This window comes from Coturnix japonica, chromosome 1, assembly GCF_054131305.1.
Source record: "Coturnix japonica strain WE chromosome 1, WE-NBRP24, whole genome shotgun sequence".
Taxonomy (NCBI): domain Eukaryota; kingdom Metazoa; phylum Chordata; class Aves; order Galliformes; family Phasianidae; genus Coturnix; species Coturnix japonica.
In genome coordinates this window covers 172,432,444-172,455,537 of record NC_140663.1, presented here as the reverse complement: position 1 = coordinate 172,455,537, position 23,094 = coordinate 172,432,444, and the positions used below count along the sequence as shown (strand labels likewise).

The 23,094-nt window shown below is 36.5% G+C and overlaps 1 protein-coding gene across 50 annotated transcripts in view; it reads left to right on the top strand.

The window, feature by feature from the left end:
• Window positions 1-23,094, top strand: part of DLG2 (discs large MAGUK scaffold protein 2) — a 959,079-nt gene that overhangs the window by 729,652 nt on the left and 206,333 nt on the right. For all 50 annotated transcript variants that reach the window (XR_014942266.1, XM_085536516.1, XM_085536515.1 and 47 more), the window contains one exon: window positions 12,327-12,395. Coding sequence is in view for 49 of the 50 variants with exons in the window: in XM_085536516.1 (XP_085392642.1) it covers window positions 12,327-12,395 (69 nt within the window). In the remaining variant the exon portion in view is untranslated. The remainder of the gene's footprint in view (window positions 1-12,326; window positions 12,396-23,094) is intronic.

Below are 23,094 nucleotides of genomic sequence, written 5' to 3'. Positions count from 1 at the left end.
CAGCTGTGATCATCTTAACTGGCAGTCTCTGATTTGAGGGACTTGATGCTTCCTTGTTCCCCACTGTCTGTCTGCTATTCATACACTGTCCCTTAGCAATGTTTTTTCTCTCTCTGCACCCAGCACATTTTGTTCTTACCCATAATATTTGGGAACCAAAGCAAAAAGTTTCTTGCAGAGATAAATGATTGGTTAAAAGCAACAAAACAAGATTATATTCTAGAGAAAACTATTTATCTAATGAATGAAATCTGGGAGTGACAGAAGTAAGGCAGCATCTTTACCCTTCAAGTTAAAGTGAGATTAAAATAAGCCAAGAACCATTGATTTTCTGTCTGATTGAGGAGAAGTTTTTAATTATAAGTGATCCCTTCTGTAGAAGAAATGCTTGAAAAGCTTAGTAAAGGAAACTCAGGCTGTTGTCCAGGACTTATGTTATTAAGTGTATTAGCGTACTGATGACATTAAATCAGTTCCCAGAAGTGTCCACAAATTGACTGTTTATCTTCTCAGTCACATATGTATGCTTGATAGTTCTGAAAATCTTTTGAGAAGACTTTATAGTGTTTTACTCAACTGATTTACCTGTTATGTTTGTAACTAAATGGATCACCTTAATGACTACCACAGCCTTAAAGTTCTTCATAAAATCTTTTCACAGTTCTTTCCTAAATAGCCAAATGTCTCTTTAAAGATTGGTTTTAATGGGCATGTTTAAATAAATAGTGCCTTATTGGTTAACATAGGGACATAAGGATTAGGCTAATAGAATATAAAAATTATCTATTCCATTGCTCATCTAATACAATCTATGTCCTATCGTCAAAAAACAGGCAAAATTAATGACTGTTGGGTTTGAAAAAAGTTGTACTGTTGTGTTGTGCTATGGGAGATGCTGATGTCTGATGCTCCCACTGTAAGGAACCTCAGAAGGAGAAAAAGAAAGTAGTTTTTTAGATATTTTTGATCTGGTTCTGGTGTATAATTCATTCTCAGACCTTACAGTGCAAAACGCTGCTTCCAGTGAAATGTTGAGTACCTCTAACTTCTATCTAATCCAGAAAATGGATGAATCATAGTAAATGTAGACTAGGAGCAGAACAGTTTAAGCAGTTGAATTTATCTTTCATTTGAAGATATATTCTATAAATTTCTGCATTTTCAAGTTACCATTCATTGTCTTGTTGTGTTGGTTTTTTGTTGTTTTTTTGTTTGTTTGTTTGTTTGTTTGTGGTTGTTTCTTTCTATATATATTCTGTTGAGATGTCACTTACATGCACTGCGTTATTTCTGCTTTAGTTTTTCTTTTTACTTATTTCTGTGGCCTTTCCAGTATTCCTGTTTGGAATAACTGCACACGCAAACATGCATGCTGGGCTGACTGCAATGACAAAAAATGAGATTAAACAGCAGCTTATGTAGAATTGCATCCTCACCTCTGGTCTGCTTATAAAATGAGATATCCAACCCACATTCCCAGTTTGCATAGAGATAATGTATATCCACATACTAGGGATAACATTATCTGAAGGTATCACACAGGTGCAGTAAACATTGTGTCAGAGGTAATTGCAAAATAAAGTGTGCTTTTCTGATTTTCAATTGTAATCATGATTTAATGTTCTTTCTCTTATAATTATTTTTGTTTTAATGAATATCTGTACAAGAAGCTTGGAGAATCATACATTGATAGAATAATTAATGTTGGAAAAAACCTCCAGGATCATCCAGTCCAACCATTCACCTACTACCAATGTTGCTCACTAAACCATGTCCCTCAGTACATCTAAACATTTCCTGAACACCTCGAGTGACTCAACCATTTCCCTGAGCAGCCCATTCCAGCCCCTGACCACTATTTGAAGAAGTTTTTCTTAATGTCCAACCTGAACCTGCCCTGGCTCACCTTCAGGCCAATCCGTTTCATCCCATCGCTGTTACCTGAGAGAAGAGGTCAACTGCCACCTCACCATAATCTCCTTTCAAATATTTGCAGAGAGTGGTAAGTTCTCCCCCAAGCCTCCTCCAGGATAAATAATCCCATTTCCCTCCGCCACTCCCCTTAGGACATCTATTTCCCTCACTATCTTCATTGCCCTTCTCTGAATATGCTGCAGGGCCTCAATGTTGTTTTTGAAGAGAGGGGCCCAAAACGGAACACAGCACTTGAGGTGCAGACTCACCAGAACTGAGTACAACTCCCTGCTCCTGCTGGCTGCACTATTGCTTATACAAGCCAGGATGCCATTGGCCTTCTTGGCCACCTGGGCACTCTGTTGGCTCATGTTCAGCCAATCATTGACCAACACCCCCAAGGTCCTTTTCCTCTGCATAGTCTTCCAGCCATTCTGCCCCAGGTTTGTAGCATTGTTGTGGCCAAAATGTAGGACCTGGTACTTGGTCTTGTTGAATTTAATCCCATTTGCCTCAGCCCAGCAAACCAGCCTGTCCAAATCCTTCTGAAGGGCCTTCCTACCCTCAGGCTGATCAACACTTCCTGCACTCATTTTCTGGCTGTTTGACCTGAACAATTAGTGTAATTAGTTGCAGTACACACATAGGAGTTAATAATCACAAAGAAAATAAATTTGGTCTTACACAAAAACAAAATTAATATCCACATTTTTTAGGAAATGTTCTTCTTGTGCAAATATAATGATATGGAATCCTATGGGATATAAAAACTTTTGTTAATGGCACACTATGATTTGGTTTCAGACAGTTTTTCATTGCCATTTTAAATGACTAATTAATTGTCATCACCCATATGCTTTCCCTTGAATGAGAAAAATTCAGTGCAATGACTCTGCCATGAAAAGAATCTTGTACTTATTTTACTTTGAATGGAGATGGATAGAAACTTTGCAAATTAGTTTAATGGGTTGCAGTTACTTGAACTCTATCATTAGGGTTATTTATCTATTATTTCCTACTCTTTAAAAAGAAGTTGATGCAGTATAAATGTCCTACAAAATATATTTGAATTGCCATCTTCTGTACAAAGAAAGTCAGCCCTCCCTTGAGGAGAGAAAGATAAGCGAGCTTACTAGGCTTTAATAACAGTGTGGAAAAAAGTCAGTATAACTGTTAAGATATAATTCGTTCATTTTGTGAAGATTGATCCAGCGTAGTTCTGTGTTGAAATCTTCTAATACTTCCCTTTTTTGGAGCCTGAATTGGAATTAGGTATCTAATTCTTAAAGGGAAAGAAGCTCTCAAAATTTGTATAAAAGGTATTCGTAACTTAGAAACATCTATGGGCTATTGCAGAAAAGTGCCTAGAAATATGAGATCTTTCCAGATTTTTCTGTTGTCTGAGTGATTAACCATTTGTTTTCTTGTCTTCCTAATTATCTCCTGTAAAACTAAACTGTGACCAAAATTACTCAGTTAATTTAAAAATTCTGGTATTAGTTTTTACTAGCTGTAAGCATCAATATGATGCTATAAGTCAGATGAGCTCTTTCAATGTGAAGTTTGGGAGTTTTGCCCTATTTTAAGTTTTTTTCATTATAGGTTTCTTAAAACCAGTTTTTCAAACCCTTGCTAATGCCTTTTGACACTTGTTTCTTTAAACTGGATAAGGATTTTGGCGCAGACCCTTGGTTCATTAGTGGCGCAGAAACCTAATAAGCTTTGTGTGAAGTAAATATATTTTATTATGGAAGCAATATAAAACTTTACAAACATATCAACAATGGTTTTCTGAGGCACTCAGTGCTGTATACTGATATTGCCACAGAACAGATACTGATGGAGACTGCACTCCATGCTCCCTGGGTACCCACTGACCATACACCCTGCAGCAGAGGCTCAGCTGTGGTGGCACTGGGCCATCGCCTGCATCTCTTGGTGCTGAGGGCAAATGCATTTACACCAGCTGTGTGCAGTGAGAAGGAGAGCAGGCCAGCAGAAGGGCAGAAAGTCAGGGAATCTGTGTTTCTGCTGGAAAATGTACATTTTCTATTCTTATGCATAAAAATCAAAGAACCACATCATATATATTTATATGGCTGCATACATTATTGCTCTACATTTTTAATAGTAAAAATGCTGTCATGAATTTGAACAGGGTAGATAATGATGAGTGAAAAATGAGCGAGAAGCTGAAAGACTCCATCCAGTTATGCAATGCCACAAGCTCTTTTTCTCTACCCATGAATTGTTACATCATTCTAATTATTCTGATTATTTAGCCTCTCCAGACATTCTTAATACAAGTCTTATTCTAAAGCAAATCTTTCTTTCTATAATATTGCAGAGAATCTGAGTGATTAAGATATATTTATGTATGGAAGAGTATTTTCCTTTCTTGAAACTGATTCCTTCTTAGTAACAGTGCTTGCAGTTGTGTCATAGAGAAATCAAACAATCAGCAATTCTCTGAAGCCCTGTGCAATTCACAGGAGTGTTAATGCTTGGAAAGCACTAATGCTGGAAGAGAGTTAAAAGTGATAGCCAACAGTAAAAGAGGTAGAGCATTCAAGTGCAGCAGCAAGGCAAAAAAGAAACTGATGTTGGATTGCAAAAGCATCATATAAAAGGCTGGGGAGGAGGATGGCAAGAAGGATGACAGGCAGTTTCCTCACAAGGAATTGGAAACTAGCATCAGCAAGGCACTGGTATCAGGATATCAAAGAGTAAAGGTAATTGGGAGCCCATGCCGAGCACATCAGGAAGCTTTCAGTCATTCCAAAACAAATATTCCATATTTAAATTCATGAAAGCAGCACTGCATCATCTTCCTCAGCTGTAATTAGAGCCAAACTCAGTTATTGTGTTCATGTACTATTTCTAACTGATGCCGCTTAAACAAGCAGGAAGATGAGATTTTCTGTACTCTTCCATTCCCCCCCCCCCCTTTTTTTTTTCCTGTGTACATATTTCACTTGTTACAAACCTTTTCAGATGAAAACCTCAATCCTTCACTGGTAAAATTATCAAACTAATTTCATCAAGGTGTATTTCAGCTCGCAGATGGATCTTAATAATTCTTCACATCCATCACAGTAACTGTAAAAACAATAACAATAAATAGTAATAATAATAACAACAATTAAGTAAACTGAGAGTCTAGTCATCTCTTCTCTTTTAGTTTAAAGCCATTCCCCTTGTTCTATGACTATCAGAAAATCTAAAATAATCAGTCCCCCTCTTCTCCAAGCTAAACAAGCCCAGTTCCCTCAACTTTTCTTCATAGGAGCGGTACTCCAGCCCTCTGATCATTTTAGTGGCTCTCGTCTGATTGGTATGAAAAGGGTAATTCTAAGCAAAATTAAAAATGTTTCACATGTGAGTCATGGATACGTAGCAGCGAAGTCTGCAAAAGAATAACTTCTGAGAAGAATGAGGTACCATGCTGAGTCATTCAGCCAAGTCTCATGTCTTAAAACGTCTGTTCTCCTTAATTCTATGTAGGTTTGTCGCTGTATGTTTTTTGTACAGTCTTCTGTCAGGATGCTTAGTTTACACAGTGCTGTTTCCTTCATAGTCCTGTGGAAGTTTGTATTTACCCTTTGTATAAATATTTCACTACATGTGAAACTTCACCAGCAGTAAAACCTCTCCACTCTTTTAAATAGCACTCCTGAATCTTTCAGTCCCCTGCAAATCATCCCAAATTTCTTCAGCTGTTTTAAACATTATGTTCACTGTAAAATAGCAATTCCTTCTCAGATAAGCATATTTTCTATATTTTAAAGCTTATCATTATCTCCTGCAATTACCTCAGCCACTAGGAAGCAGAATTGAAGTCAGTGGATGTTTCACCACTTTGAAGGCAGGTGCTGACTTAGACGCACTGTAAAAAAAAGCTGTATAATTAGCTTCGTTCCAGAAGCTGCTGCAGTTCTGAAGTACTCCTCTGAGTCACAGTTTCACCTTGCATTCTTCCTTATTTGTGTGTGATGCTGAGTGCTGCAATAACTCAGATACTTTAAGTTGTTAAATGTGGCTTACCACTTTTCTTTGGTTACTGTGTGGGGAAGGAAGGAGAGAAGGATGAGGTCAGCAATCGTGTTGACTTCATTGTGCAAGAGAAATCACTCCAGAGGACCAGAACATAGATCATAGAATCACAGAACTGAGTTGAAAGAGACCTTTAAAGGTCATTGAGCCCAACTTCTCTGCAATGAATAGAGAAAATGTAGCATGCTCCTTTTTCAATATATTTGTAGGCAGTGACTGCCTAATCTTTTGTTGTTTGGTGTTTTTTACTTTTTTCTACTGTGTAAGTATTTAGCCCAGCAATACTATTTGTATAATGTCTGTAGAGAAACCCTTTTTGAACAGGAGTTATGGCTGCTGAGTCACTCCCCAAATCCTCTCTGTATGTGCCTGTATATGTAAAGTGTTATAGCTCACGTGTGGCTATATTGCCTAAGGATGATCTGAAAGTTGCAGGGTTGCAGGGTTGAATGTCCTTTTCTCTGAGGCTTCCTATCTAGCTTGATAGGAGACTATCATCTGGTTAGTTTGATACTTCTATTATGAGTCAGTAACTGTCAAAAATGGATATCATCAAGTTGTTTGTAACTGAGATAAAATCAATAACAGAAAAATAAAAAGGGAAAAAGAAAAAAGAATATATATATATATATATATATATATATATATATATATATATAAACATTCTCTGGTCTTCTAATTAATCCCAGAGGAAAGCAAAACCTCATTTAAGTTAAAAGTTTAGCTGTCGGCAGCTAAGAAATGTTGATTTCACTCCACAGAGCTGAATTTAGATTCTGCATTAATGGAATTAAAGGATGTTGCCTTTTTTAAACTTACATCCATCAAAGCAAAGGTTTGCAAACTGTAAACAACTGCACTGCTATGTCTAGTCCTAGACATGCTGACAGTGCATCATAAAACCTATTAAAGTGGGTTTTCTAGTATTCTGTGTGTGAAAAGAAAACGTGTCTTTATATGAGTAAAAGACATCAGGAAACATTCCAGATTGTAGCAGCCTTCTTTCTTCCACTCTCAATGCGTAAACAGGCTTTGGGATTCCCTCTGATTTTGGTGACATGTGGACTGATATCTTAGTATTGGTCTGTCCTTTTCAGTTGCCAAATTGCATTATAGAAGTTTAAAGTACAATGAATGTTTCCCTGATGTGATTCTTTCACTCCAGGTAGGTGTTTCACTGGAATGTTGTGTATTGGTGAAAGTGTCACACTGTGAATGGAAAGCAGTTGTTCCAGGGGTCCCTTGGAAAGAATCATAGAATCATAGAATTACCCAAGTTGGAAAAGACCTTGAAGATCATCAAGTCCAACCAGACTAACCATTGTACCCTAACTCTAACAACCCTCTGCTAAATCATATCCCTGAGTACCACAGAAAAGAAAAAGAAAAGAAGCATGTATGAGGACCGACATAGCAGAAATGTAATTAAGGCTTCCTTGGGCTAGAATAGAATCAGAACTAAGGAGACTGGCTACTTCTATCCTTATTTATATTGCTATTCTCATAATAAAGATTTCAAAATTATGTTGACACTAAGTTGCTCTGGTTTTAGTCTTTAGAAAGACATGAAATGGCAGACTGTGCCAAAAAAATGAATCTCAACAAAAAAAAACAGCAAAAATATGACTAAATACATTGAAAACAGATTAATTTCTACTCTCCCTATTTAGAACCTTATTGTTGTTTAGAACTCATTCTTTGTTTCCTCCCTCATAGGAATTTTCTCACAAGAGTATTACATACTCATTGTCTCAAAGAACTACAATTAAATGGAATTAAATTCAAAGTGGTATTTTTCAGGGATGAGTCTGTGAGATTCATTTCTTCAGGGAAACCCCATCTTTTATGGATGGAGTACTGAGTGATATATAGAAATGTTATTACTTATGTTACTGAACATCATTCTGTATCATTTCAGAAAATAAAATAGAGCACTTTATAAGCCTAAATGTCAAACTCTGACAGTGTAGATCTGTGAGTGGAAAAATATGCTATTTACCTTCATGCCTCAATTCTCTTGTATGTGTCTGTGTCTAGGCATTTATCATAGAAATGCTGTTGGCTGTAACTCATTAGAAGTTCTGTTTTGTGCTATAAAATGTGTGGTACATGATCTTTGGCACACGTAAAAGTGTACTGAGCACTTCATGGAAATCTTTCAGCTCATTCTACCAGTCTAGCAGAAGCTAGGAACTTCGTCTTTTAAGTCATTCAGTAAAGAATTATACAAAACTATTATTTTTGTCTAGGCTACATAGCTATTTGTGTCAAATATTGGGAATATGTGTTTTTAATTTGTAGATCTAATTGTATTCATGACCATTCCTTGGCATAAATTTGTGCTGAGCATCACATTTTATAAATGACACATAAAAATAAGTTTTCACCAGTTAAGATGTATTTTCATCAAAAGAGGCTGGGATTTGATTTGATTTTTTCACAAATACCTAGGATTGGAAAGTGATGGCTAATGAGTGGAATATTGCTAATACCTTGACCCTCCTGCTTGGAAGGGGTGAGTTATGAGGTTCCTCATGCAGATCTGCAAAGCTACGTAGTCATTCCAACAGAACACGGAATTGAAACTACAGCTTTGATTCATACTTGTTGTGGAATTACCTTACTGAAATAATATTTGAAATAATAGAAAATAATATTACTGTCCATCTAGTTATTTTCTTTTCACTCCATGCTTGATGCGTGGTGAGGATTTTATATTCTCAGGAATTTGCTTTTCCTTCTGAATATTTTATTTTTTTTGCCAGCCTGTAATTCTTATGTTGATTTGCTGCCACTTGCCCCAGTCATAACAGCTGTGTGCAGGGGTAAGCCCCAAGCAGAGGTGGTGGCACAGCCGAAATTCTGAAGTGGCTTAGGAGAATGATGAGTGAGTTCAGGGTACCTTGCCCTGCTCCTGAGCTCTTACATATCTGATATTCTGAAAGGGATGAATTGGCAAAGCAGGGCTCTGGAATTGGTTTACAATGGACGCCACAAAAGGAAGAAATTCTGGAAAGGTTGTTTGCAACTATTTTCCTTATTAAGTTTGTAATTAGGATTTTTAATAACCCATCTAAGTAGTGATCATATGTTTTAAGCAAAAATATTCACAATTATAGATGGAGAAGTATGTGAATGTGGAAATCTGAGAATAACTTGATAAAAGCACAAATGATACCGACTTTAGCTCTGGGTATGCCTACATTTAGAAAAGTAATTCTTTCCAAATCAGGTAAGATTGAACCATGTCAAACAGCAGATCATTTAGAAAGATTGGGAGTGGGAGTTTCTGTCAATTCTGTAAAGGCTATTTTGAACAGTGTATTGACAAAACTCTTATTTTTTATTGGACCGTTATATAAAATGATTGGAAATAGTGATTTGACAGATAGGTTGTAACCTACAGGTTTTGCACTAAGTAGCCTAGGTTAAGTAGGCAGTTGTATTCATCAGTCAAATTCAGTACTGCTGTTCAAGTGGGGACTGAGAATCTATCACAGCAATTTGGTTGGCCCCTTTCTTTAGTTTGACTCATTGACTGTAGAAGCAATAATTCACCATTCCTCAAATTATTTTAGTGAATAAAATCCATTATTTTATTTGCAACATCCGAGCACAGTCATATCGCACAGTTTTACTATTCCATAATTTTTAATGACTATGGATTATTAATTATATAAAAGGACAATTATTTGCTTTTAGTACTTTGCAGCTGAAAATTCTGCCTTTAATGCTCTCATAGTTTTGTTGATTTTGAAGCTGGTCAGTTTCACAAGTATATCCACTGATAGCAAAGTCTTTTTTAGGAGGAGAAGTAAAGTTTTCACAGGTCAAGACAGTTCACCTTGATGTGGCTAGATGTAAATATTTCAGCTATCCTCATAACAGCACAGCTCTACTAAGGAAAACTGCTTTATTAACACTTAGCTTAGCATCTCTTTCCTATGACATTACTGCCCTGTAGAATAGAAGAATGTTACCTAAGAGTGAGAGGGTCAGTTCAGATAAATGTTGTGTTATATTCAAATACGTCTGAACTATTTACTCACGTTTTTGCAGGAAGCCTTAAGATGCTACCTTGCCATACCTTGTTAATGGACTTTCACTTTCATCAAAATATATAGCACCTGTTGCATGTATTGGAGCTCCTTTCTTAAATTATCCATTGTGGGTTTGACGTTGGCTATGTAGGTCAGGCTTGGCTTTTCCATCTTTCCTTTAGACACATGCCATGTGACTTAGATTGCTACCACCTGTGAGCAGGTGGGTGCTCAACTTTGCCTGGTGGAACAGTTAAAGGAGGCTTCCTGGGGAACTGGTGGAGTTGCCATCCCTGGAGGTTTCAAGAAATGTGTGGATGTGGCACTGAGTGAAATGGTTTATTGGGCATGATGGTGATGGGACAGTGGTTATATTAGATGGTCTTAGTTGTCTTTTCCAACAGTAGTGATTCTAGGACTGCCCGCATCGTCATGCCTCCAATCAGTGGGATTCTTTCTTTAACAGCCATACCTCTCGCTGCAACATAAGGGAGTACCATTTCTGAATGTCAAATGCACAGGGAAAAATGGAGATGTTATGGCTCTGCTGTGCTACTTTGTCTAACATGTATGGGAGAAAGTTTATGGGGAGGCTGTTCACTTCCTTGGTCATTTAGCTGGGGAGAGTTTACAGAGGAACATAAGGATATGTGTTCCCTTTCAGTTCTGTAGTAGAAGATGGATAGAAGATAAGTCATCCTAATTTTAAAACTTATATGAATGTGTAAAGAAAACAGTTTAATGCACTTCTTAAGCATAGACAAGATGCTAATATAATGTGAGATTTTAACTATCATTCCTAACATATTATTCTACTGTGTTTTCTGACTCAACAATTCGATTCATACTGTGATGTCAGACTCCTGATACTCCCATGTATACTGCACTTTGTAGCAGACAGAAGTAGATAAGCTGATAAAACTCGATAGTTCTTCTTATAAGGGGAATATACTTTCCCACAAAGCTTTTGAAATACTCAGAACAAGTCTGAGAACAGCAGTTTACTGACACAAAACATGAGCACAAGGGCCTCAAATGAAAGAATAAGCAAGTAGCAGATCATTTGTTTGTCCTGCTGCATGACACCACTTGTCACAAATCTATGAGAAAAATCCAATCTTTTCTGCAACACAGACAATTGTGTCTGTGTTACAAGGTAAGAAGCATGTAAAATGGCTTCATTATTTGTTTATTCTGAATGACATAGCTCTTACTGAGAGTAAGATCTGCTTCCTTTGAGCACCTTGAGTGGTATACAAAGCTTTTAAGCAAAACAAAACCTGCAGTTAGTGGAATAAATTATATAAAACTAGGAAAGTTTTTTTTAATCTGTAATTTTAATTATTAATATTTAGCCTCTCTATGTGATGTAGCCATTTAAACTAATTATAGAATACATCCAAACACTTCTGTTTTGGTTTTTTTTTTTCCTTGCTTTTTTTTCTTTGGAGGCTCTTTTGTTTGTTTTAAAACACGCTGTCTTGGCTAAGAAATACAATTTGTTGAAGCTATCTGATTTGTTTTTATCCATTTATATTTTCATAAATATTAATGTTATTTGCAATAGCACAATACTGAAGTTAATATTTTCTGTATAATTCATTAGGCTTGTAGAAGCTATCTTTGAGATTCCAAACACAGCATAGGAAAGCAGCCATTAGTCATTAGGACTGTCAATCAAAATAATTTCTTATTTCACAGATCCTGCATTTTCCAAAGAAAACACTTTTTTTTTTTTTTTTTTAATTCATTATATCGTGTCTTAGATTGATAAAATTTCATATGGTAAAACTTAAGCTACTTAAAATCTGATGGAAATAGTGAATGTTGATTGAAACTGGTTAAATTCGATGTTAAATTACAATGCAAGGAGAAGTAGTGCATGTCTTTTTTCACCAAGCATTCTGGTTGAGAAACACTAAGAATTAAACTGATAACTTTATGCTTTACTGTTTTACCTTCTGCTCTCAAATTAACAAGTGTTTATGGTTAATATATTCTGCAGAACATTTACCTTCTGAGTTAAGTCCCTGAATTGTGTGCATGTATTAATCTTTTTTAAAAAAATGAATTAAAAGGACAAGAGGGAATTAATTTCTTCCTTGTAATTTCTTGATGAGGAGTGAAATCTGATATTAAAGGAGATCAGCCAAGTCTTTTTAAAAAAAAAAAAGTCTCAAAATGTCATAGATATGCGTAAAACAATCTGATTGTCTGTTTTCTGTTTTGGTGTTAGCTAAACTGTTAGAGACAATATGAGCAAAAGAAACATGTATTTTGCTAACAAAAGCTTTTCTTTATTCTCCCTTGGCCATACAGTCATTCCCAGCACAGCACCGCAACGCGTCCCCCCACAGTGAGCTTGCAGCGGACCATTTCTGTGGAAGGGTAAGATGATTCTCTGTTGGAGCTGCCTGTAGAGCATTCATATATCACTGTGCCAGACATTGAGCTCCTCACATACACACAGGATTTCACTGCTTGTGTGGCTACATGCCACAATATTTAAGTCAGTGATATGCAGAAATAAATGCTATCAAATAAATAAGAATCCTTTTTAGATATTTATATTGAAAAGTTTAGTTCTCATGGAGGTATCTGTAAAGAATCTCTGTCATATATCTCAATCTCTTTGTTTCACCTCACTTGACTGGTGTCAGTATTCATGTGTATTAGCTGTAAAATGGCTACCACTAATCATGGGAATTCCCCATGAAGTCTTCCCGTTTTTTTAACTATTTGCATGAATTCATTTTGGAAAGGCAGTGTTGTAGTCTAAGGCTGAAGAATACTGATAGAAAACAGTAAACCCTTGCTAGTGTGTGTGTGTGTATTAATATGTTAGTTGTAGAGGCATAGCTCTGCATACTTATCTGACTTCATTTTAACAGAAATAATTGGGTAAAATATGAATAATTCATAACTACAGTTAATGTATTTGCATATTTATGTTTTTAGAAAAGCTGGTATTTAACTCTGAATTATTTAGATTTTGGTTGCTCTTACTGGTATAATTTCCAGTAAATATTGCATTTATTTCTCTGTTCCCATAGAAGTGTGGAACTGTCTGAAGTATTTTGTAGGCAGGGGCAATATTTTGCCATGGGCTACTCCTAGATCATATTTCAAAGCATTTCTCCATCACAGTAAAAGCAGGAATCCAAACTTTCCACACAGGAATGGCATCATCTTGCTTGTATTTTGCTTTGTGTTACAACCCAACTGCTCTGCAGTGAGAAAACAGTAGATAAAGGAAGCAATCCACTCCTCAGTGGATCCCAGCATGTTTTTGCTACAAGTCTCAACATAAAATCTTAAGCAACAGAAACAAACAAACCAACCTGATTTTATATTTTTATATATATATATATATATAATGTATTATGATTGCTGTATTAATTTTCCACTGAAAACAAGACTAATTAAAGTTGCTATAGGAAAGACCCATATGGATTAAGGGCTTTTCTCCAAAAGGTAATTTTATAAATGAAGTCCCGATCAGCCATCCTTCTTGCACAAAGCAGGACTAATTTCCAATTTAGATCCCAATTCTTGAAGCTTTCTCTAAGGAGGCTGGGATTGTCATCAAATGCCCAGAGAGGTTCTGGATGCCCATCTTGGAGACACTCCAGGTCAGGCTGGATGAGGCTCTGAGATCCTGATTAGTTTTGAGTGTCTGTGTTGGCTGCAAAGGAGCTGAACTAGATGACCTTTAAGAGTCCCTTTCAGTTCAAACAACTCTATGATATCCCTCTGTGAATTCACAAGCTTTGGGTAACATGTCTCAGTGCTCAAACATCCTCACATTAGATTTTGTTTTTACCCTTCTCTCTCTAAGCGTTCCCCTTCCCTTTCCTCAAATCAATTCTTGAAGAGATTGATGCTATGAATAGATAGATAGATAGATAGATAGATAGATAGATAGATAGATAGATAGATAGATAGATAGATAGACTGATTGATTGATTGATTGATTTTAAAAAGAAAGGAAGAAGGATTGACTGAATTGAGATTTAAGGAAAGAAATTCTATTATGATGTCTCTGGCCTGATCTATTGGACACCATAATAAGGAGGCACCCTGCAGACTTAAATTCCCATTGAAATTTGATAATCAGTTTGTCTGCATGAATTTTTAGATAAATCTGCACTGGCCATGCAGACAGCTTGCATCTATTGTGTATGAATCATTAGAGCAGTGGGAATGTACAATTGATATTACAGGTCTCCTGCTATTCAGGAGGTAGAAGAGTATCTGGCTTGTAATTATTACTAATCAAGTTAGGCTGAGTCATATTTCATTTCATGTAGGAAAGTGGGACTGTTAGCCTGTTACACCACTGAGCAAATAGAAGCAATCGGCTCAGCTCTAAATACTTCATTATAATAAAGCTCAGTTTAGCCTAATGTTTTTGTGAAGTCCTTACTGCTAAATATGTTTATAGCTAATTCAATTTGATGTCAAAACAAAGTTATTTTTCTCTTTTAGGAACCCAGCTTCCATCTGTAGAGTCCTGTATTTAGATGACTGATTATATTGCTTTTGAGTTGCATTTCATAAATGGCTACTTTACCTGCAAGGCATCCCTATCACACACTGAGACTTCAGGCCAGCATGCTGGCTCTGTCTGACCAACTGTGTAGTCACTGCGGTAATACAATTAGTGCATTCTCTGAAGGAGAAATGAAATATTGGAGGGACAAAGAAATGCAGGTGGAATCACATTCAGCAGCATTTATTCCTTTCCACCTTATTGAATATATGGTAATTGAGTGGGCTAGCACAGATGTTTTGAAAACTTCAATAGGTTTTTCACTTAGGTATTGGATTTGTATCTAAGAGAAAGCATTTTTATGGCCTGCTTTTGTAGACTTCATGTTTTGCAAAACAGAAAAACAAACAAAAAAAAATCCTTATTTTTTCTCTATTTTCAAGCAATATATTCTTCAGAATTTAATAGCCGTACATGAGATCAACAGATCTGTGCTTGTGCTTCTGTGCTGTGTACAAAAGCATGAACTTCACAGGTGCCGGATGTCATTGTCAGTGCAAACTCATTAGTAATATTCCTAATCTGTGTGGGTTACAGACAAGAAGACTCTAATGTTTGGATTTGAAAATATTGTTAATCTGAGAGGTTTTCTAATTTTAATGAACAGTTTTAACTGTGAATATTCAAAATAGGAAAAACGTTTGTTGAAAACTAAAAGCTGTTACCTGGAAATCCTACTGAACTGTCTCACAAGGATTCATCAGTAGGTTATGATAACTATTTTTTCTACAGTTGACATTCAGACTAAATTGTATTTCACATGATAACAGTCATCTCTTCTGCTGAGATGCTTAGAAACTGGGATTTCAATTTCTTTCATCAAGGGTGTTTTGAATATCTCATCTATAAATATTAGCATTCAAGTAAACAGCATTTGAATGATGACTAATTTTTATTCTGAACAGGGAAGACATTACAGGTAGATTTGTGTTTCAAAAGTATCTCATACAAAGTGATTCTGGATTCTTGCTTCCAATGGACTCTGTAATGATATTTCATACACGGCTTAGCGGCATTGCTACTTTTAAGTATTCTCTTAACCTTTGAATACCTCCTGTCTCCCAGCAGTGTAGTGAGGTTGCCTGTCACCATTTCCATCTCACCTAGCTTCATTTACAAACTGGAAAGGTGGAGCAGTCATCATTTATAGTCTTTAAAAGCAGAATGGAAAGCAGCCTTTTTAGTTTATGCCTATGCTGGGGAGTAGCAGGTGGAACAGAGATGCAGATTTCCAGAATTATTTTGATTATTAGCATGTAAATAATACACCTCCTAGATCAGAGAAGAGAGAGAAATGATCGTGTGAAACAAAGTATAAATAAATAAGTGTACTGGGATAACCATCTTCCTTTCAAAGCTACAGAGCGTATTACTTGTCCAACAATGTTGCTCTTGAATTCAGTGTAATTCCTCAAATCCAGGAGACATGCATCTGTGCCTTTGAGGTAAATGTCATGCACTGGTGTAAAAATATGGGCCAGTTTTATTTCTCAAGTAAGAAATTATTCCTTCATACCAATTGTGTCTTGCTAGCTGTAAGCATAAAACACTGCCTGGTGTGCAGGCTTTAATTTCTCTACAAAGGACAAAATGAAAGACTATTTAAGTCCAGAGGGGTTCCTACAAAGCAAATAAAATAGCCCATATATAAGCCAGTGCACTCACGCATGCAACAGTCAGGTTGAAGCCTGGCTCCCAGTAGGTTCCCTTGTATTAAATATACTTCAAAGTTTGTGACAAGTTAGACAGGAGGTTTGGAAAATAAATGCATTAAAAAGTGTATTCATTATTAAACTTAGGATAAAGTACTGCTTCTACAGCTAATGCCAATATTCAAACAACAAGAAATGACAAAGAAACCACAGTCAAGCAGATAAAATAGTTTTTCAAGAAGAACAGTTAAATATAGTAAGCAAATACTGTGAGATATTCTAGTGAACATCTCATACCATACTGGAGTTTTAGTTGTTTGTACATCAACACTTTGTAAAATGAGAGGAAAAGTCAGCAATCATTTGCACATTTTAATGAATACGAAGACTCCAAATGTGAACAAAATGCTGTCTGAGCATAATAAGGCAAAGTTACCCTTCTGGACCCTGATGCTCATCGTGACAGTGATGGATAACAGGAATTTTTTGAAACATGAGGAGAAAACTTGAAGTATTGTATTGCAAAAGAAATAGCTTGATTAACTAACTGACTATAAGCTGGCACAGCTCTGTGCTCATAGAGTGAAGCCAGGCACCCTGATACTTTGATCCTGTTATCTCATATTTTCCCCAGTGACTAATTCTTGAACTTGACCAACTGAAGTAATTTCTCTCTACAGCTTATTTCCTGTTGTTTGCTACTGGGAAATAGTGTGAACACTTTGTGTTGCATTATCATAGAATCACATAATCATTTAGGTTGGAGAAAACCTAGAGATTTCCAAGTACAACCATCAACTTGATCTACCAATACCAATGACTAATCTGTGTCCCTTAACGCCATGCCTACACATCTGAAATACCACCAGGAATGGCAGCTCCACCACTGCCCAGGGCAGCCTCTTCCAATGCCTGAACACCCTCTGAGAAAAAGTTCCTCCTGACATTCAGTCTAAACCTCCCCTGGAACAACTTGGGTCTGTTTCCTCATGTCCTGTCTCTTCTTGTCACTGTTTGCATAGTGGCTTGCACAGAGGGTGGCCTTAACTGGAGGCTGGGTGTTGCCCTAATGATAGCAGCAAAATAAATAAGTATCCTGCTGGGCTTTCTATGATGTGTGCTACTGTAACACCAGCCCAGCACATGCATGAGTGGATGCACGATGTCAATAGAAGTTAAATAAATAAAGAAACAAACAGAAAAACAAAACAGAAAACTCCAGAAAAACTGGAAGCCATATTACTCTGCTGATTTGGGATACCTTACTGATTATAGATAATTGCAAAATTCTCTAGGGTCTGATATTTGGAAGTACCCAGTGCATTTAATTTTTTTCTTGATGATCCAAAAAGCACCAAATCTTTTCAACACCTTAATTTCATAGATGGTTCAAAATAAAGAGAAAAGCAGAGATGTGAGTGTGAGATGAATACTAAAATGGACTGCATTCCTTAATGTAGCCAGCAGCACAAAATAAGCAAATTGAAAATGGATTTTCTTTCAGTAAGTTATTATAAGAATTGTTTTCAGAAGGCTCTTCCCTTTCATTTATCAGTGCAATTTTTAATCTCCTAAATTAAAACCTATAATTGCTATGGATTTACAATCCATAGCAGAATGATAGGGATACGCAATTTCTTTTTCACCCTTTTCTTACATTAGAAGAGTAAAACTGATTAAAACAAAATATTCATTGCAAAGGTAGGAGGTGCAAAACCCTTAGCTGTTTTCACACCATGACCAAGTAAAACAGATACGAACCCAAAAGAAATGTTAAGGAGAAAAAGTGTCTCGGTGGTTCGCTATTCCTTAATTGCATTTTCATGACAGAAGAAATTTCATTAAGTGTTGAAGTTTTACTCCTTCTGATTTGTTGCTCCTTATTGGTTTCAAGTATTAATTTAATAATGCTTTGCTCTTACATCAAGCCTGCATTTTATAATCTGTTATACAGAATGAGATCTGATGTATTCCCTGAAGCAAGTAACCAAGTCCATCCAAATTGATTCTCTCATTGATTTCCAAGCTTGTAAATTTGTGTGGATTGCAGCACTTTGTTTGCTTCTCTGCTTCTACTTACAATTTCTGGTTCTGTTATAGTGAATTTTCTTTCTTCCTCTACATATATTTTTTTATTATTATCATTATTTTTAATTCCTTTCATGTTCTTCTTCCAGATGCATTCTTTTTCTTCCTGCTTTCTTTCTTCCTTCTGCTGCCTTCTGAGTGTTATCATCTCACACTTCCTTCTAATTTATGCTTGATTTCCCCTGCTGATCTCTGTTAGCGTTTGGTACAAAACTGCAGGAGGGCAGAAAACATGCACACACAGAATTAAAATGGCATAGTACGCTTTGTTAGCACCTAGAAACTTGGCTTCAGCATTATTTATCCCAGGAGAAATGTGGTAAGTAGTTAAAGCTGGAGGCCAAAGCACACGTTTCAGAAACACAGATAGCGTTAAACTTTGTCTTTTTAGTAGCAATAGAGTGCCATCTGTTGTCCAAAAACAGAACAACGTGCCTTTTAAGTGGAAAACCTTACAATTACCTTTGCCTCAGTTGCTTTTGTCTCTAGGGAGCAAAATATTTTTACCAAGCAAGAAAATCTCATTCACATTTGAGTAACTTTTGTTTCATTTTTTACTCTCTTGTGAATAATTATGTTCATAGAATCATAGAGCTGTAGAATCACTGAATCCATGTCGTCTTTAAATCTTCCATTTCATTATTTCATTTACAGCATTTATCTGTATTGGCTCTGGAATTTCTTCATGCATATTAGAATTACATGCATCAAGAATTTCAACAGAAGTGAAGGATTTCCCTAATGTTGAATCCCAGACATTCAAGAAAAACTGGGGCAGCTCTTCATAGATTTCCTTAATAATTACATTGAGTTGATTATAAACATCTATGCCAGAAGTAAATAGATAATATCCTTAGCTTCATCATAAATCCAGTTCTGGGGATGGGACATACACAATTTCTCTGGGCAGCCTGTGCCAGCACCTCACTGCCCCTCAGTGAAAAACATCCCCTTGGCATCTAATCTAAATCTAACCCCTCTTCTAGTTTGAAATTGTTCCTCCTTCCCCTATCATTAACTACCCAAGTCAAAAGTTGATTTTCCTCCTATTTATAAGCTCCCTTCAAGTACTGGAATACTGCAGTGAGGTATCCCTGTAGCTTTCTCTTCTCCTGCCTGAAGAAGCCCAGCTCCCTCAGCTTTTATATACAGGAAAGGTGTTCCAGCACACTGATCATCTTTGTGGCCCTTCTCTAGACCTGCTCCAAAAAATTTAACATCTTTCTTGTTCTGGGGGCTGCAGAACTGGATGCAGTACTTCAGCTGGGACCTCAAAGGGCACAGTAGAGGGGGACAATCACCTCCCTTGCCCTACTAGCCACCCCTCTTTTGATGCAGCACAAGACACTGTTGATGTTTTGGGCTGCAAGTGCACAGTACTGGCTCATGTTAAGTTTTTCACCCATCAGAACCCCCAGATCCTCCTCCACAGTGCTGAGCTCCCAGTCTTTTGGATTGCCCCAACCTAATTGCAAGACCTTCCACTTGGCCTTGTTGAACCTCGCTAGGTTCACACAGGCCCACCTTTCATCTTGTTCAAGTCACTTTGGATGGCATCTCTTCTTTCTATCATATCAACTGCTCTGCCTAGCTTGGTGTCATCTGTACACTTGATGAGGGTACACTCAATCCCATAGTCTGCCTTTTAAAGGAATCAGTACCAAGATGGACCTTTTGAGGGCACCACTTGTCACCAGCCTCCGCCTGTGCATAGATTCATTGTCCACAGCTCTCCAGTTTGGTCATCCAACCAATTCTTTATCCATCAAATTCTCCACCCTTCAAAGCCATATCTCCTTAGAGATATGTGTGAGGTGGGGAACCATGCCAAAGGCTTTGCAGAAGTCCAAGTAGATTATGTGAGTTGCCATTCCTTGGTCACCACTGCTATCACATAGGAGACCACCAGATTTGTCAGGCATGATCTGCATTTGGTGATCACCTTTTTGTCTCGTATGTGCCTTAATGTGTCCTAACAGAGGTGAGGCTCACTGGCCTGTAATTCATCAGGACTTCTTCCTTTCTTAAAAATGGGAGTGATGTTTCCTGTTTTCTAGTCACTGGAGACTTCATCTGACAGCCCCAACTTTTGAAACATGATGGAGAACAGCTTGGCAAACACATTAACCAGCTTCTTTAGGACCCTGGGATGCATATACATATTTAAATGATTTATATATATGACAAATATATATGTGAATTTTATATATATAATAATTTATATCAAGTCTTAGTTATTTATTATACTATGGTGATTTGGTATACAACTTCTATCTTGAAATATAGTCATGGCAAAAGATTATTCCTATTATCATTGTTTTTCTGACTGCACCTGTGCATTCTTGAATCCACTTTTCAGATTCCACACAATAGTCTAATGTGAAAGACATGAAGGCATCTTATGGCTGATAGTCTCTATACAACCAAATTTGAGTTATGACCAAAGCAACCTCTTTTGACTAAGGACCAAGAGCCAAAACCTTAGTGTTCTAATCACAGATTCTGACATTTCCCTATTACTGTCTGAGCTTCTTATGAGCATAATCATCCAAGAGCACAAAGTGAATTTTGCTGTCAAAAGGCCAAAATTACAAAACAGCACTGACAGCATTTTAGGCATAAATCTGCTGACTTGATCAGAGGCAGGGATTAATAACTGGGCCAACTTTTTGTTGACTTGCACAGCTTAACATTCAGTAGATACCCAGTTGTATTGACCTAGTTTTGCCATAGCACTGGCTTTCAACTTTGTAATGCAAGCTGCCTCTCACACATGGAAATACTCAGTTTCATTCTGAACAAAGCTCTAATTTCTCACCAGTGGGGAATGCAAATATATTTGTTTGGCTTTACTGCCTCTTTGTCCTCAATACCCAGGTAAATAATACTGTCAGTAGCTCAACTCTCTCAAAGTATTTTCGATCTGTAGGACTCAATACGACAAGTGTCACCATTTCATTATGTGGATGAGGAAACTGAATCTAATAGAACAAATGACTTGCCAAGATAATTTGGAAATCATGGACTAAGTGGGGAAGGTCTCTACATTTCCAGCTAACTGTCCTAGTTCTATTCCAACCCCCAGGCCACCCTTTTTAATTAAAAATCTATTCATACTTCTTAGATTTGGATTACATTCTAATCTGTGCATAGTTAAGGAGGTAATAAAAGTGATGCTACAAGGCACATCAACAGCAACGATCCAAAAGAGGAGAAATCCCCCTTTTCTTTCTAGTTGGTAGAAAATATTTGAAGAATATGCAAAGTCAAGAAACTATGTCATTTTCTCACATCTGTATCTTTTTCTACTTGTTATCTCACTGTATAATGTTAAGAACACGTAAAATGAAGGCCCGTGTGAATTTGGATGAACACTTGCAATTTCCTTTTAAAAATATTATAAAAAATTTGCTTTTGTCTTTTCTGTCAAAAATATTAAGCCTAGAGAACAGGAAGTTGAGATATTATTTAAAGATTATTTAAAGATTATCACAATCAAAATGGAGATACTGTTTGAGCATTAGCATTAGGCAAAACTGAAGGAACTCCTACTGTATTTGGAATCTTCTTGTAAAGATAAAGTTGTTGTATGCATACAGAAGCTATAAAACTTAACTAACATCAAGCACTCCTCAGTGCATTTTTGTCTCTCTTTCCTTTTTTCTCTTATTTTTAAACAATATAGAAATGAAAAAGCAACTGATATTCTATCAAAACACTGTACAGCACACAGGAAGTATTGGACAATTGACAGGAAGCATTCCAGAGCATGGCTCTTCTGGTGTTGTATGTGCGAGGGTTCATAACTGTCACTTTGCTGCTACATTTTATTTGTAATAAGAAAAAGAAAAAAAATAGAAGAATATTCTTTTTCTCTGTGAGGAACCACAGATGTAAATTCATTAGAGTGTTTGCAGGACTGAGCTAAGATTCATGCATATAACTTTTTTTCTGAGGAGTAAATTGTTACAGGGTTTAAAAATTGATTAAGTATGAATAAACATTGTATCTATATACATGTACAAATATACCAGTGTGCTTGGGTGTCCATACAAGGATAGGTATTTTTCTGGTGACATCCTTCACTTGAGCTCCAGCTACAGGGCCTGGTCCCCCAGTCATGGAGTGTGGGAGATGGGATATATAGGGCACTTTTTCACAAGTACACTGCATTGAATGCTTAAGAAAGTTATTTCCCTCCTCTGGAACTGAAATTTACTGACAACAAAATGCATATTATTATATTAACATCTTTTTTTTTATCATAGTTTCAATTCACAAATAGGGAATGTTGAATAAGATGTTGCTATTACTTACACATTTCCATTCTAATTAACAACTTGTTAAACCAGTAACAGAAAATCAGATATCCTTTAGTCTGGTTCAGTTATACAAATCCTGTGAGATTTTATGATTGCAAGTTCCTGATAATATCACACCAGAGTTGTTTTGTTGTTTGTTTTTTTTTGTGAGATTCACTTCTATTGGTAATTTTATTTGCTCCGAATCCGCCAACTTTTAAACAACTTTGCTACTTTGTTTAGATTTTTTATTTCTTCTCTACATTCATTTAGAACTTTAAAGGAAAAAATAAAAATAGGTACCCTGTGAAGTTTGATTGATACGTAGCATTTCTAGAAATTAGACTGCAAAATATCTTCAGTGTTTTGGTTTTACTTTTAATGAATCCCTCATTTAACTTAATAGGGATGACTCCAGTTCGATGGAATTAGTAAAGAAGTTTGGATTCAACAGTGAGGAGAAAAAAGAAAAGGTTGCTGCTTAGTTGTCATTC